The sequence below is a fragment of the Malania oleifera genome, chromosome 1 (assembly GCF_029873635.1).
Source record: "Malania oleifera isolate guangnan ecotype guangnan chromosome 1, ASM2987363v1, whole genome shotgun sequence".
NCBI classification, from domain to species: domain Eukaryota; kingdom Viridiplantae; phylum Streptophyta; class Magnoliopsida; order Santalales; family Ximeniaceae; genus Malania; species Malania oleifera.
Genome location: NC_080417.1, coordinates 88,157,532 through 88,174,870, shown reverse-complemented (window position 1 = coordinate 88,174,870; position 17,339 = coordinate 88,157,532). Strand labels below are relative to the sequence as shown.

At 37.5% G+C, this 17,339-nt stretch overlaps 1 protein-coding gene across 2 annotated transcripts in view; it reads left to right on the top strand.

Moving 5' to 3' along the window:
• The first annotated feature begins 207 nt into the window (after positions 1 to 207).
• LOC131167225 (DNA-directed RNA polymerase 2B, chloroplastic/mitochondrial-like) overlaps positions 208 to 17,339 on the top strand; it is a 73,496-nt gene continuing 56,364 nt past the window's right edge. Inside the window, exons 1-5 of one of the 2 annotated variants that reach the window (XM_058125967.1) lie at positions 208 to 1,462; positions 15,520 to 15,735; positions 15,832 to 15,965; positions 16,065 to 16,131; positions 16,537 to 16,595. In XM_058125967.1, the coding sequence (XP_057981950.1) occupies positions 425 to 1,462; positions 15,520 to 15,735; positions 15,832 to 15,965; positions 16,065 to 16,131; positions 16,537 to 16,595 (1,514 nt within the window). In that variant the 5' untranslated portion in view covers positions 208 to 424. The remainder of the gene's footprint in view (positions 1,463 to 15,519; positions 15,736 to 15,831; positions 15,966 to 16,064; positions 16,132 to 16,536; positions 16,596 to 17,339) is intronic. The other variant, XR_009140085.1, reaches the window with a different exon arrangement.

The window sequence follows — 17,339 nt, the reverse complement described above, 5'->3', positions numbered from 1 at the left end:
TATCATAACTTTATACAATATTTTTTAACTTCATGTAAATGCTTGTATTACGAGAATGTAATATAAAATCATATGCATATGAAATGAATTTCACTAACATAATCTTAGGTTGATTGAATATAAATTTGAAAATGGGGTCTAGGTGTATTTAACCATTATTGTTTTTAGTAATTTGGCAGAAAAATGCCTTGTCAATTAAACGGAACAATGTTTGGATGTATGCGATGGAGTAGAGTGAAAACTGGAGTGATAACAGGTTTTAGGAGGGTTTAAGGCTTTAAGGCGGCGACTCCCTACTCTGTGTCGAAATCTAATCTTTATTGTACCAATTGCTTTTTTGCGTCTCGATTTATCCGTTTTCTTTGAGCTCCCAATCTTTCCGGTTCCTGCCCATTACATAATTATTTTTTATTGAATTAATTTGATGTCCATTGGCAAAACCCATTTATTCTCTGCAACCCTCGGCAGGCAATTCGATCAGTACATTCCAGTTGATAAACCCACAAATCTTCAACCAAGCTCACGATCAAACTCCACAGTTATGTGGAGAAACATGGCCAGACAAGCTTCTTCAAGAGCGACGAGGTACTCTTTCGATTCACGCTGTTCTTCGCGTACTTGTAACTTTCTGGGATTTTCCAAGGATTCGATTTTTTCCGATAATGTTAAGGTTAGGCATTTCGAACTCAATTGCTGCTCAAATCATGGTTTTTCCGAGATGGGGTTTCGGCGAATGGGCGAATTCTCCTACCGCGATGAATCTGCGGGAAATCTCAGTTTTTGCTCTCTCAGGAATCAGTCGAGTTTTCATGGTTTAACTTGTCCTAAAGGATACGTTAGTCTTGCGGAGGCAATATCCTCGACGGATGTGGAGGAAAATGTGTCGGCTGTGGATGAAATTCGGGAGTTGTTGGAAGAGATGAGTAAAGAAGAAAGTTTGGTGAAAACGGTGAGTGAAGATGGGAGTTTGTTGAGTGAGAGGAGTGAGGAAGGAAATTTTTTGCAAGATAATAGCAGTGGCACAGAAGAGAAACTGAATGTTGAATTAGCACGAGGTAGGCGGCCGAGTACGCCCAAGGGAATGCGGCATAGACGGTATCAGACACTTAAGAGAAGACAGGTGAAGATTGAGACGGAGGCATGGGAAAAGGCAGCAAAGGAGTATAGGGAACTTATTATGGATATGTGTGAGCAAAAGCTGGCACCAAATTTGCCGTACATGAAATCGTTGTTCCTTGGATGGTTCGAACCTCTGTGCAATGCCATCATTGCAGAGCAGGAATTGTGCCGGCAAGGGAAGCATAGGGCGGCATATGCACCATATTTTGATCAGTTACCTGCAGAGATGATGTCAGTTATCACTATGCATAAACTGGTGGGATTGATGATGACTGGAGGTGAACATGGCACAGCCAGGGTGGTACAAGCTGCTTGCTTGATTGGTGATGCCATTGAGCAGGAGGTGAGTTAGCTTTAAAATTTCTTTATGCACAATTGATGTTTAGTCTAAAGCTATATTTCACATTTTTCCTTTAGCAAACCCAAACAAATAGTTTTAGGCGATGAAAGTCGTAGTAAGTTGGACTCTGGGCAGTCAGAGAGCCATAAGCAAACTAAGATATGGTGAAGCTGAGATTTGAAGAATTTTATGTAGAAGCATTTCCCTAAATAATTATTTAATGAAATACCATGCAGGGAACTTGGGTTTAGCAAGTCTTTCCATGGATGAAGGCTGTCTGATGCTGAAAATGATCCGAATAATTGTGATATTCAGTTCCATCCAATGGGAGTTTAAGAAGTTGAATAATCAGTTATTTAACTAGTTTTGCTATTGTTAGAGTTATATATATGTATTTTAGTATTATTATTATTGAGTGTGTTAGTATGTTAATTAGTGAGAGTTAGTAAGGGTATTATTGTCATTAGAATGTATTTAAATTTGTATTATAAATAGAGGGAGAGACCTATCTTCAAGTTAGGTCTTTCATTTTTAATCAAATCTTAAAACCAATCCCGCGGCTGTTCTTCCCTAATCCACCTCCATCTCATACTAAATCGCAAAACCAACCATATACCCATTATCAGATCCCCCCGACGACCCACCCCACAAAACCCCATTGCCAGAGGGCATGTGCTAGCCAAATGCTAGCAAGGCCAACCCTGTCCGCTGGAGTGTGAGAGCAGTTTTGGACGCTTTTTTCTTTTTTCTTTTTTCTTTTGCCAAGCTCCGATTCCTTCTTTAGACTATATTATCAAGTTGTTAGGCCAGTTTTTTGCTAAAAAATTCAACCTTTTTCGACCATGCACTCGCAATATTCTGTTAATTTTTGTTTAGAGTTTGTGAAGGCTGCCTTGTAAGTTTTTTTGGAGCCATGGCAGCTTTTGTATGTTCAGTTGTGAGGCTGTGGCAGTGCTATATTCATTGGAGAGTTTTTCACCTTGTTCGTGGTTGCGTTAGTGCTTCACATGGTTTGTGATTGTTCTGATTATTGTTTGTTCTTCTTGTTTTTGGTGTGGTTGCTGATTTGTGAGTGCTGTGGCAGCACTATATCCATTGGTGAGTTGTTCATCTCGTCCGTTGTGTCGGTGCTTCACATCGTTTGTGATTGTCTTGATTAGTTTTGATTGTTCTTCTTGTTTTTGGTGTGATTGTTGATTTATGAGTGTTGAGATGGAATCTATGAATCCCAAAAAATTGTTTCCTGCATCACTGCTGCAAATAACAACTCAAAAGTTGGATGGAAAGAACTATGTTCATTGGTCTAAAGCTGTTCAGATTTATTTAGCAGGATTAGGGAAATTTGACCACTTGCTCCAATTTGATTCTTCTAATGAGAAGAGAAAAGACATGCGTGTTCAGGAATATGCCTTGATTGTTTTCTTTTTATTGAATTCGATGGAGCCACGGATTGCACAGATGTATATGCATCAAGATACGTACAAAGTCAAAGAGATTTGGGATTATGTCAAACTTCTTTACTCTAGTAACATTACACGTATGTATGATTTTATCCCAGTAGTACTTTCAGTTACAACGAGGATATAGGAGCATTGAAGATTATTTTGGAGAGATGAAGCGTATTCATGAGGAGCTTAACGTGTGCAACCTATAATTGCCGACGTTCGTGAGATGCAAAAGCAGAGGGAGCGGGTGACAATCCTTCGTGTTCTAGCAGGCTTGAGACTTGAGTTTGAGGCAGTTCAGTCCCAGATTCTCAGTAGTGCCAAGCTATCATCATTTGCTGATGTTTATTCTCATGTATTTCATGCTTTCTTTAGCATGAATTTTCCTGTTCTTGCATTTGACTCTAAGAGGATAACCTTTGCTACACAGAGTGATTTTAGTTCTCTACCAAACAACTACAAAAAGTATCGTGGTGGTTCGAGTAGTCGTAGTGGTAGAGATGGACGGGGTAGAGGTACTCCTTGCAAGTGCACTCATCGAGGACGGAATAATCATAGTATCAAGCAGTGTTGGGATCTTCACGACAGACCTTCATGTGTTGCCAATGCAGCCACCATTGAATTCACACCTTTGGGGGCAGCCAATGCAGCCACCACCGACTCCTCACCTTTGGGGTCGAGTGGGGGCCAATGTGCTGTCTCTATGTCAGAGGAAGAGTATTCCAAGTTCCAGTAGTATCAAGCGTCACAATAAGCTTCTCTTCCCATTGCATCTCTTGCCCAATCATGTAAGCACACATTATGCTTGTCATCTAGTGCTTCTCCTCCTTATCCTTGAGTTATAGACTCCGTTGCCACTGGTTATAGCACAGGTATACCTAGCTTTTTCTCCACTATTAAATATCCTGCAAATTCACCTTGTGTTACTCTTGGTGATGGATCCGCTACTATAGTCAAGGGAATTGGGACTGTAAATCCCACTTCTTCTATTTCTCTTCCTTCGGTTTTATATATTCCCAAATTTCCTAAAATCGTATGTCTGTTAGCAAAATTACTAAATCCATAAATTTTTAGTGACATTCTTCCCTGATTATGTGGTTATTTGGGATTTGAAGACGAGGAAGACGATTGGCGGAGGGTGTGAAGTTGGTGGACTCTATCACTTTGAGCCACTATCTCTTTCTATCACCTGCACTATTGCTGCCACACCTTTCCAAATTCATTATCGCTTGGGTCATCCTTCATTGGAAAAGTTAAAATTTCTTGTTCCTAGTTTGAATTCTGTGTCTAGTTTTGATTGTTAGTCTTGTCAGTTGGGAAAGCACCATCGTGTTTCTTTTGCTTCCTGGGTCAATAAACGGGCTGCAAGCCCATTTATGTTAGTTCATTTAGATGTATGTGGTCCTAGTAGGGTCGTATCCAAGTTGGGTTTCCAGTACTTTGTAACCTTTGTGGATGATTATTCAAGAATGACTTGGTTATATTTAATAAAAGATCGTTATGAATTATTTCATGTCTTTTGTGCCTTTCGTTTTGAAATAAAGGCTCAATTTGGTTTGCTAGTTGGAATATTTCGAAGCGATAATGCGAAGTGATAATGGTAAAGAGTTTTTCAGTGCGCAATTCACTACTTATATGAATCAGTTTGGTATTATTCATCAATTATCTTGTGCCCACACTCCTCAACAAAATGGGGTTGCAGAGCAGAAAAATAGACATCTTCTTGAAATCAATCACACTTTACTTTGTCAAATGCATGTATCTAAAGTGTTTTGGAGTGATGTTGTACAAACTGCTTGTTATTTGATCAACTGAATGCCATCCCCTATTCTTAGTGGTAAAATTCCATACTCCATTCTCTTTCCTAATTCACCTTTATTTTCTCTTCCTCCTCGTATATTTGGGTGTGTCTTTTGTTCATCAACTAGCTCTTGGGGTGGATAAGTTGAATCCTCGTGCTATAAAATGTGTCTTTTTGGGCTACTTGTATACTCAAAAGGGATATCGTTGTTATAGTTCTGTGTTGCATCACTTCTTTGTTTCTGCCAATGTTATCTTCTTTGAGTCTACACCTTACTACACCTAGTCACTAAGCGCTTCTGAGCTCAATGAGTCTCTTCCTTTGCCTAATCTTCCAAATTCTATGTTGCCGCCCTTGCCCAACCAACCATCTGAGTCTCCATGTAGTTTGAGCCCTTCTCATCACCTTGATCATCCTAATTTGTAGGTGTATTTATGACGGAGGCACCAAGGAAGAGAGACCCCTCTAGCATCTTCTACCCCGCCTTTGGTTTCCTCGTTTGATGATCATACTTCCCATGATGTTGATCCTCATATTGCTGTTCGGAAAGGTAAGCGCACATGTACTCAACACCCCATTTCCAACTATGTTTCTTATGACTCCTTATCACCCTCCTGTTTTTGTTTTGTCACTGCTCTGCCATCTACTACCCTTCCTAAATTTGTTTTGTAAGTCTTAGCCCATTCAGGGTGGAGGGATGCTATGGTTGAAGAGATGAATGCTTTACATGACAATGGTACTTAGGACTTGGTAGCTCTTTCTCCCCATTTCCAACTATGTTTCTTATGACTCCTTATCACCCTTCTGTCACTGCTTTGCCATCTACTACCTTCCTAAATTTTTTTCGTAAGTCTTAGCCCATTCAGGGTGGAGGGATGCTATGGTTGAAGAGATGAATGCTTTACATGACAATGGTACTTAGGACTTGGTAGCTCTTCCTCCTGACAGGTCTGTGGTTGGTTGTTGCTGGGTTTACATTATGAAAGTCAACCCTGATGGTTCTGTGGCTCGTCTAAAGGCATGTCTTATTGCTAAGGGATATGCACAGGTGTATGGTCCGAATTATTCTGATCCTTTTCTTCGGTTGCGAAACTTACATCAATACATCCATTCATCTCCTTGGCTACTACTTGTCACTGGCCTTTGTATCAGTTAGATGTAAAAAATGCCTTCTTGCATGGTGACCTTGAGGAGGAGGTTTATATGGAGCAACCACCTGGTTTTGTTGCTTAGGGGGAGTCAGGCTTAGTGTGTTGGCTTAAGAAGGCTTTATATGATTTAAAACAGTCTGCTAGAGCATGGTTGGGTGGTTTTAGTGCTGTAGTACTTGAGTTTGGTCTTCGACAGTGTGCAGTGGATCATTTCGTGTTTTATCGTCATACTTCATCGGGTAGGATCCTTCTTGTTGTTTATGTGGATGATATTATTATTACAGATGATGATGACAAAGGTATTTAGAATCTCAAACTTTTTCTACAGACTAAGTTTCAGACCCAAGATTCGGGAGTTCTTGGGTATAGAAGTATCGAGATCTTGTATCGAAACTGTTGTGTCACAAAGGAAGTATGTTCTTGATCTATTAGATGAAATTGGTTTGTTGGTATCTAAGCAGGTTGATACACCCATGGATCCTAATAGCCAGTTAATGCTGGATATGGGTGACTTGCTACCTAATCCTGGACAATACTGGAGGCTTGTTGGAAAGTTGAATTATTTCATAGTTACTCGGTCGGATATATCTTTTGCAACAAGTGTTGTGAGTCAATTTCTAGATTCTCCGAGGACAAGTCATTGGGACGCAGTAATTCGCATCTTGAGATATCTCAAAGGTGCACTTGGGAGAGGTCTTTTATATCGTGTATAGTAGTCAAAGGCACAATGTGCACCGACTCACCGAGGCGCAAAGGGTATTTGAAGCCGAAGCGCGAGGAGATGGTGCGCACCTCACGAAGGAAGGCGCACAATTATTAAAATGGTGTAAAATGCCTATTTGGGGTAATTGATATATGAATACATCTAGTAATATTAGAATTTAAAATGCCAAAATATTCAATACCAAAGTTGGAAATTTAATGAAATTGGTAGGCCGAAGGCCAAAAGCATCAACATAGTTCAACATCAAAAGAAAAGAGTACAATAAAAGATTTCAAAGTCTAAAATCTAAAAATCTTCCCAAATCATCACTCATCACTCATCACTCATCATCAACTAAGTCTGCCAAGATATCATCATCTTCCTCTTCATCATCAGAATTTTCTTCTCCAACATATTTTTGCTTTTCTTTCTCCTCTGCACTATTCACTTGGATCTCATCATCAACTACAAGTTCAAACATTGTGGTTTGGCCCCTAGCACTGCTAGATGAAGCTCTTCCTCTAAAAGATGATGACATACTTGCACTTATTCTTCATCTAGTGTGATGCGGGGGGTTATTTATTCTAGCAGCTCCAGCAACAGAACCCCAAGTCAAAAGATCATCTTCAAACATAAGTTCACCATCCTCATCAGAGTCGCCATCCATCCTACCAATCAACCACTCATTACTATCTTCAATGTCTTTTAGAAGGATGGGATCAATGACACAGGATGGGATCAATGGTGTCATGCTTGTTGTATCGATGCCTTAAAGTTCGATTATATTTCACAAGTACCAAATCATTCAAGCGTTGCTGGGATAGCCTATTTCTCCTTTTGCTATGAAGTTGCAAAAAGTTTAAAGTAATATAGTAAATAATGATTCTAAAAAGCAGTAAACTGGTAGTTCATGTTTTTTAATCCACAATATACTAATGACTTACATGTTGGAATATGCTCCAAGTTCTTTCGCATCTGGTAGCACTACACTTGAGGCTAAGGATTTTCACAGCAAACTTTTGCAAGTTTGGAGCCGATGATCCAAATGACATCCACCATTGCATTGTTATAAAATAAATTTTAAATGAATACCTACTAGCTAAATATAAAAAATAAATTTAGATAGAAAGAGGTAGTAAAAATGCCACTTTACACCGGTGCTCTTATCTTCCTTTGTCTCATTGCCAAATCAATTCCAAAGAGGCCACTAGCGCTAGTGTAATTTTCCAACTCATGTAAAACTTTATCTTGCATTTCAAGGGTTGACACTAACCTTGCAATACATTTGTACAAACCCGCCATGATTTCTTCATCTTGCGAAATGTGGGGGTTTGAATAGAAAAATTCTGGGTTCAAGTAGTGTGCAGCTGCATGCAAAGGTTGATGGAGTTGACATCCACACCTCGCATCAATAATTTCAAATGCCTCCTTGAATTTAACCTCTCTCTCACCGAAAGCCTTAGCTATGGTTTCCTTAGCCCTATTCATTGCTTCATGAATGTATCCCATTGTAGGTTTCTTTTCCCCATCAACCAAACGGAGTACACGGACAAGTGGTTCTGTTAACTTAAGAACATAGACAATGGTATTCCAAAAGGTAGGCATCAAAACAATGCTAGCTGCTCTTTTGCCAGCTGCCTCCTTTGCCCTTTTAGTAGTATTCAAATCTTTAGAAGAAACATCTTCCTCAAGTTGTTCTTTTGAAGGTGGATTGAATGAAGAGTGATGAAGGCAGTTACAAATCTCGTAATTGCAGGCCTTAGTAACTCCTTTCCTCCAGTGAACTGTCTCATCAAGTTTATCACAACAACATGGTTATAAATATAACCATTCAAAAATATTGCCCTTTTCAAAGTTATATGAATTGAAGGCATCTTCCCAATATCCTCCAATATTAAATCGAGGCAATGGGCAGCACATAGTGTCCAATGTAAATGTGGCCTCTTTGCTTCCAACAATCTTCCTATCGAAAAATCAAGGAGTGAAGCCCTTAAAATATTAAAATAAACAATGTATACACTATATAATGTAGTTCTAGAAATAAGTTGTTACGTGCTGCAATATAGTTTGAAGCATTATCAGTTACTACTTGAAGCACATTTGATTCTCCAATTTCCTCCACCATCTCATCAAGTAATTTGTACATTCTATTTGCATTCTTGACAATATTAGAAGCATCAATAGACTTGATGAACATTGATCCCCTTGCAGAGTTGACTAAGAAGTTTATTATGTCCTTATTAGCAATCGAATTCTCCAATCATCAAACATAATCGAGCATCCATATTTTGCCCACTCCTCCTTATGGACCTTCTTAAACTCTTTCATTCGACTAATTTCTTGTTTTAGGAAAGGAACTCTCACTTCATGATAGTTAAGTGGTTTTATTCCAGGACCATATTGGCCAATCGATTGAAGTGTCACAGCAAAGCTGTCCAAACATACAACATTAAATGGTATTCCAGCATCATACGTCCACCTAGCAAAATCTGCTATTGCCTTTCTTTCTTGCACGCCTCATTTATTGATGTTTGCTTCATCTTCCCTTCTTTCCTAGCTTGAACCGCTTTCTTTGGATCAGGAGTAAAAAACAAGTCTATAAGCCCCTTCTGTTTTGGTTTCTTCAAGGTGGATTGGTATGAACTTTGACTTTGACTTCCACTTCCACTACTAAGCACTCTCTTGCCATGAGAGTCAATTTCCTGAACTTCATCCTCTTCGTCTTCACCATAACGATCTATGTCATCAAAGTCAGGCAATAACTCATTTTCCTCCTTCTCTATATCTTTCTTCAACATATACTCCCTAATCTCCTCACGTACATGAGCAGGGCACTTAGAGCATTCTTTTACATTTCGAAATCCTTCGACAATATGTTGTTTTGCCTGAAATATTCCTCCCCTTGTGACTTTGCCGCAAAATTGCAAGTCAAATTATTTCCATTTTTTTAATCATCCAAATGTGCATACTTCCATGCACGATCTTTCTTTGTAGAGGCAGAGTTTCCACTTCCAGAATCCATTTAAGATTTAAGATCTAGTATCCTAAATGCAAAAGCAATGTATAATATACTTCAGAAAAATATATAGTTTGTATACTGCATTTCTAAACAAATTACCAAACAGTAGCTAAATTCAGTAAAAGAAAAAATGTTATATATTCGTTATAAACTTGCATTAAACTACATAATTAATTACATGTAATAGCAGCATGCAGCAGGCAGCAGAAGAACTGATGAAGAATTGAAAAAGAAGAAGAAGCATAAGAAGAACTGAAGAAGAAGAAGACGAATTGTTTGAACTTCGAAGCAGATGAACTGATAACTCATGAAGGCTTAAAGGCGAACTCATGAAGCTCCTGCCGGTTTGAAGGCTTGAAGATGAGCTCGTGAAGGGCTCCTACTGGTTTGAAGGCTCGAAGACGAACTCATGAAGCTCCTGCTGGTTCGAAGGCTCGAAGACGAGCTGGTGAAGGGCTCCTATTGGTGTTGTGTTGCTTCAAAGGGTCGAAGAAGAAGGGTTCTAGCTGGTTTCGTGCTGGCTCGAAGAGTTGTAGATGAATCTTGTTGGTTACTTGGTTCGAGTCGAACGAGGGCTAGGGCTCGTTTTGGCTATTTATTTATTATTAGGCTAATAGCTTCAACAATTTCAAAGCATTACTCGCGGAGCCTGGCGCATCAGTGTGCCCCCTGCGCCTCTTAAAGGTCGCCTTGCCTCACCAATGATGAGGCGCTCGCCTTGTTGCCCCTATGTGCCTCACACCTAAGTGTGCCTCAGGCATGCTTTTGACTACTATGATATCGTCATCAGGGTCACATTTATATCCATGGATATATAGATGTATCGCCTTTCGATCTGAGATCCACCACCGGGTACTGTATCTTGGTTGGTGGTAATTTGGTTTCTAGGAAAAGTAAGAAACAAACTATGGTGGCAGCATCAAGTGCTGAATCAGAATATAGAGCTATGACTTGCACTACTTGTGAACTTGTTTGATTAAAGAACATGTTGGAAGAATTGGGTTTTTCGCATTCTTGGCCTATGAAGTTGATGTGTGATAATCAAGCTGCTCTTCATATTGCCTCCAATCCGGTCTTTCATGAGCAGACAAAGCACATTGAAGTTGATTGCCACTTTGTTTGGGAGAAACTTGTGCAAATGCTCATTACAACTGCTTATGTGAAGTCAGGCATGCAGCTTGCTGATTTGTTTACCAAAGCGTTGGGGGGTGCTCGTGTTAGATTCATTTGTAACTGGCTAGGAGCTTATGACATTTATGCTCCAGCTTGAGGGGGAGTGTTAGAGGTTATATATGTCTTTTAGTATTATTATTGTGTTCGTATGTAAATTAGTGCGAGTTAGGAAGGGTATTATTGTCATTAGAATGAATATAAATTTGTATTATAAATAGAGGGGCAGACCTATTTTCAAGTGAGGTCATTAATTTTTAATCAAATCTTAACAGCTATATCAAATTTCCCTACATGGTTTTCATCATTGCATGGACATCTCATAAAAGAAATGACTTTTTTTTTTTCTCTCTAGTTCTATCTTTGTCATTTAGGGATCATTTCCATGGTTTCATAACCAATCACCTATGATTGTCTAGAACATTGACACAAGTAATATCCAAATTTCTAAATCCACTCTCTATATAGCCTCTGCAAAAATCTTTATTGTCAGTGACCAAAATATCTGAAAACAGTTTTGAGACTGTTGGCTGGACAATATAATGGTCAGAATAACAAATTTGTTAGATTTTTTGTTAGCATTTTAGTGATTTTCGCAATTAAAGTCAGGATATCATAAGGACAGCGAACAGAGGAAGGTCGAGGAGGCGGAAGGTGAAGAATGAGGAGGCGGAGATATAGTGGAAACTGAGGAAAAAAACCAGATTGGAGGTTCTTGTTGATTATGTAGTGATTATGTTTATGCTGCTGGGATTTCACTAGCGTCTGACAAGATGCCATCGACAAAAAACAATACTTAGAATGGCAATTAGGGTTTGGGAGCATATTTTCAGTGCTGTACATAGTCTACTAATTAAAAGAATGGATTTGGTTCCTCATACTAGAAAAATTTTGAAGTGATTTCTTTAGAAAAACTAAGGCATTAAATGGTGTAAGAAAATTGGTCTTTGTTTACTGGCACTGGCAGAAAAAAGAAAAGAAAATTTAATTTTTGTTTATCCCAGGGAAATTAATTATGATGCGATTTTCTTACTTTAGTCACTACTGATTGTTTTATTGGAAGGGAGAATGATCATAGGAGAAATAGAATAACTATTGGAGAAATAATAAAATTTTAGGGACTGCCATTGAGCCCATATTCATCTACTAGTTATACGTGATTTTATTAGGGTAATAGAAATTCTTCCATATGTTGTTTTGTTCACAGACAAGAAATTTTTTTTCTTTTTGTTCCGTAGACAATAATACGTTCAAATTATGGTAATATTTTCATTGGGCGTGAAGTATGCACTTGATTATAACAAGAAAGAAAATTTACAAGACATGTATTGAATGAAACTCTAAATAATTGGTTGTGCAAACAAGACATAATTCCAAGTAATAGAGGTTGAAACACTATGGAAATGTGAAGGGAGAAACCCTTTTACGCGTAGCTAGACTAGAGCACTGAGGGGCTGCAAATTAATGACTTTCTTACTGATAGTGCCTGCAGAACCTTTGCTGCTTTTTGAATACTTTTTTGTTTCTTTATTTCTCTAAAATCAAAATAGTGATAAAGTTATGTCCCTTGGATTTCAGCTGCTATGCAGTGCATAATTTAGCTGCCCTATCCAGATTCCCAATGAATGTGAGTTTGCAATCATTGGAAATTATAGAGGGTTCATCTATGGAAAGGATATTGTCGTTCACTTAAAGTTTGTTGCACCATATTCCTTATAGAATTATGATTACTGTATGCTCCAGATTTGATGCCCTTGTTGTGCTCTGCTCTTTAACTTTAAGGCAATGAAAATCCAACATTATTCCTGTGTTTAGATATTTTAGTAACTATGAAAAAAGGGAAAAGAGAAAGATTAAAAAAAATGTGTCGGAAAAATTTATTTTCAAGTAAATTGTCTTCATGTTCCTTTCCCCATACTTCTGAAAATTCAAATGGAGTCCATAGAAAAGAGAATTTCTGTGCAAAATTTTTTTAGGTTGGGCGTGTTGGGTTTTTGTGCTCCACTCCTGAACTAAAAGGCAAGGAAACCCAATGTTATGCCTATGTTCAGATCTTCTAAACTACAAGAGAATAGGAAACAAAAAAAATTGAACAAATGTGTAGGAAAAATCATTTAAATTGTTTTCAAGTAATTTTCAATACGTTCCTGTCCTCAGACTTATGTAGATTCAAATGGAATTTATGGGAAAGAGAGTTGGTGTAATTTTTTTTTTATCTGTTTGTTGTCTGTGTTGATTGTCATTGATTTTTTTTTTTTGGGGTGGGGTTACGAGGGATGAAATTGCACCTGAAGTTGAAAAATTTTTATCCTATTAAAGATTTTTTCCAGCTTTCTTAACATTTTGTTGAGCAAAAAGTTTGTGGGGGAACTCTTGCTTGGATTTATTGAAGTTTCCTGTCCTAAGGAACATGTTTGATGTTCATGGAATTTGTGATATATGCAGTTAACGTCGCAGTTCAAGTATTTACCTTTTAATCTGGAAATTGAAATTTAATGATGTTTGGGTGAAGTTACCAAGTTAGTACGTAGTTATATGTTTTAAGAATCTTTTTATTTCTAGGTTTTGAAAACCCTCTGTCCATGTAGAATAACAGTATTTATTCATAACCAGAATGGCTATTGCTACTTGTTTGATAATGTGATTTATTTTTAATGTTATCTTTGTGTTGTTTTATTTGTTTGGCAATAGAGTATGTCAAAAGAAAAGAAAAGAAAAGAAAAGAAAGGTAGCAGAATGGTTCTTTTGTCGCCGTTTCCCTGAAGGTATTGGTAAATATATGTGTTGTTGGAAAAGAGAAGAAGTGTCTTACTATTTCCCTACCATTTTTTTTCCTGTAACTTGTATTTTCGGAACAGCTGTTCTATTTTTTGGGACGTTCTGTTCTTCCATCGTCTCATTGATAGAGCTAAGTTTAGTGCTATTCTTCACTCTTTCTGGATTCTATTCTCCTGCAGCAAGAAGCTTTGCTATTGTGTTAGCTTTTCTAGTTTCTCTTGTAGTTCTTTTTATGTGCATCTTGTTCAGATCAACTGACCATTTTTCTCCTCTGGAAAAGTTTACCTGGAAAGCTAAATTTCCTTTCAAATTTAAGGCCTTTGTTTGGTCATGGTACTTGGTAGGATAAATAGAAATGGCTCTTTGCAGAGGAGGTGTTCAGATAAGGCTCTTTGTCCTAATATTTGAGGTTTTGTCAGCACAGAACTAAAATTCCTACTCATCTATTTCTGCATTGTTCTTTTTGTGTGGCGGTTGTGTAATAGACTTTTTATTAGCATTGGGGAGGAGCATTGGGTGCTTTGAGGAGGAGAGGAGTTGTTTCTTTGTTGGTTTTGGGCTGAGGAACGAGTATGTGATCTTTTGGGATTGTGCACTGCTTGCTATTGTGTATTGCATTGGTTGGAAAGCAATGCAAGGGTCTTTAGGGGCAGTTTTTTTTCCTTGTCATATAATATTGGAAAGATATTTTTTTTGGTCTTTAGTGGTGAGTGCTTTTGCAGGTGTTCCTTTAATTCATATTTGGCACGAGTGAAAAGCTTTTATTTATTTATTTATTTGGACATAAAAAGAACTTATTAAAAGAAAATAGAGAAAATTAGAGAGTGGATGATAATACATCCTCCTAGAAACAAAGATAAAAACAGTTACCATAAAGCCCCCCTCCAATCCCTCTGAAAATCAGACAACAGAACTCCTGGAAAGAAGCCCAATGAAAGAGCCCAAGAGATAGAGAACAACTCAATCCTATAATAAGTGTGAGGTAGTTGTTTTGCAATTAAAAGTCCCTGCATTCCTTTCTACCACAAAGTTCAAAAAAGGGCAAAAAAATCAGCACATCTCCATGAGAGCTTTGATTTAAGAATTGTTGTAATTTTTTAAGGCCTTTATCTTCTTTTGGTGCTTGTCTTCCGCTATTTGTAATATTTTTTTCCCTTGAATATTGTTCTACTTTTTTCTATAAAGAAGATCTATGTGTGGTTGGAGTTCTTTTGGTAAAATTTATTGCTAGTCTAGTTTATATTTCAGTATCATGCTGTTTGATTAATCTTCAAGAGTGACATTGGTTGATATACAAGGAGATTGGCTTGTCTCCTTGTTAATTCTACAATTTTTTGTTTTGTTTTAGGAGGTACTTTTTTCTCCTCATTAATATCTTTATACTCTTTAAACTTTCTTTTTTAATAATTTTTTTGCTTATCATGTTCCTTTCTCAACAGTTGTAGTTATGACTTTTTATGTAGAGAAAATTTGAAAAAGATACTGATTGGGAGAATGGCATCATAACATAACAACTAGTATTGAAAGCTGGTTGGTTGCCTTTTGACAGCCACTCTTTTCATACTTGTGTGTTTCATTTCTCTTTATTGAGAAGTCAACATTTTTGAGTTAAATATTGTGCATTGTATCCATGCTGTGTTGTGATTCTTTGTGGCATTTGGCCATGTTGAAAGTATCATTTGATGATGATACCAAGACTTCCCCCCACACCCCCAAAAAAAAGAAACAAAAAAACAAAAAAACCCATGTTGGCACAAAACAGATGCATTTATAATTTCAGTCAATCTCATCTCGGTTAAATAGCTTGCTGACTTATTAGGTGATTTGCTTGCATGGGTGGACAATTTATGGGGAAGTACCCTGGCAATTCTTTCTGATTCATCCACAAGAAGCACTAAGAAACACTGTCTTTTGGCATAATATTCTCAATTTGAAGAGTGAATTCTGTGTGCATGTGTGTGCATACTGGCTGACTATTTCTTCAACTGATCAGGTTAGGATACACAAGTTTTTGGAGAGAACAAAAAAGAGAAAGGCAGATAAGGATAAGAGACCTGAAGAAGGTGAATCTGAAACTGTAACCCAAGAACAAGATAAACTAAGAAAGAAAGTTACTAACTTGATGAAGAAACAAAAGCTGAAAGTAGTGAGGCAGATAGTGAAAGGACATGATGATTCAAGACCCTGGGGCCAGGATGCAAAGGCTAAGGTTTGAGTGAACTGTAGAAATCACTAGGAAACAGGTTATTAATTCCTTAATTGTATTGGGATATATACAGTTGACATCCATCCTTGTACTTTGCAGGTTGGTAGCCGTCTGATTGAATTGTTGATGCAAACAGCGCACATACAACTTCCTGCTAATCAGTTAGCTGATGGTCCGCCTGAAATTCGACCTGCGTTTGTGCACTCGTTGAGAATTGTTCCGAAAGAGGCAAGGTGAGGACTCAATTGTGTGTTTTTTTTTTGGATTGATAGGATTGCTTTCATCTTTTTCCAATCCTTTGAGATGTTATTTTGGCAATTTTCTTTTAACAGGCAACCTGGGAGAAGATACGGAATAATTGAGTGTGATCCACTAGTTCTCAAAGGCCTAGAAAGAACTGTATGTAAACTGGGAATTGCATCTTTGTTCCATTATTGTTGGTAAACTGATCTTGTATGTTGTTAGTTGCTAGGAAAGTTTCCAGAGTGGAATCATTGACTAATTTTTTGAAATCAAATGTTATTTTGGCTGTTAGCTTGTGTAGTGGCTTATTTTGTTTATTTGTTTGTTTTTGTTTTATTTTATTTTATTTCATTTTAGGGTTGCTAGCCTGCTTTCATATAAGGTTTTCTATGCTATATGCCTAATGATTTTTAACTCACCTATGTCATCATAGTACCCAGCGGAGCTACCTTACATGGTCTCTTAAAGTTTCCAGTACTTCAAAGGCTGCAAATTTTTTTTGGTTTTCCTCTTTCTGAATGTATAATGGATGGATCATAATAATTGTTATGTTTTAAACAGGCAAGGCACACGGTGATTCCTTATATGCCAATGTTGGTGCCTCCAGTCAACTGGACAGGGTATGTCTTGGGTTTTGTTTTTCCAGTGTTACTCTCTTTTCTTCACCCTCGTTTATGTTCATTTTACTGGGGACTAAAGGTTCAAGTTCTGACAAATCATGTGATACTGCTTTGAACTTAACGTCTTATTTTTGCAATGGATACTACTATGTGACTTTTGAGAGCACTAATTTATTATGATTTTCGCTCACTAGAGAATGAATTTTAATTTATTTATTTAGTGTAGGCTTGGGAGGGTTAAATAGGAGAATATAATGGTATAGAAGCTCTTGCCATGCAAAGTTGAAAGCTACCCATATAGAACAACAAAACACTTTAGTTTGTTGATATTTGGTGTCTAAGTAAGAGATGTCAATGGAACAAAAATAAACTACAACAGCAACAGCAATTACAACAACCAAACCTTATGTCCCACTTGGCTACATGAACCCTTTTCCGCCAATTTGCACAATGAACAAAAATAAACTGAGGCCAGAAATTGCTAAAAAATTAAAAAAGAAAAAAAAATTATCATCAAAAGGATTTTTGTTCCTGCTTTTCTGTATTCTCTTGGTCTTTCTTAATAATCTCTTTTCCTGCCAAAAAAAATTGATATTATTAAGTTTTTTGTATTCCTGTTTTCTTTCTTAATAATCTCATATTCTGCCCAAAGAAATTAGTACCATTCACAAGTAAATAAAAGAAGCCAAGCTATTCTGTTGATGAGAACAAATGTTGGTTTGGATGAGATCGTTGATTGTACAT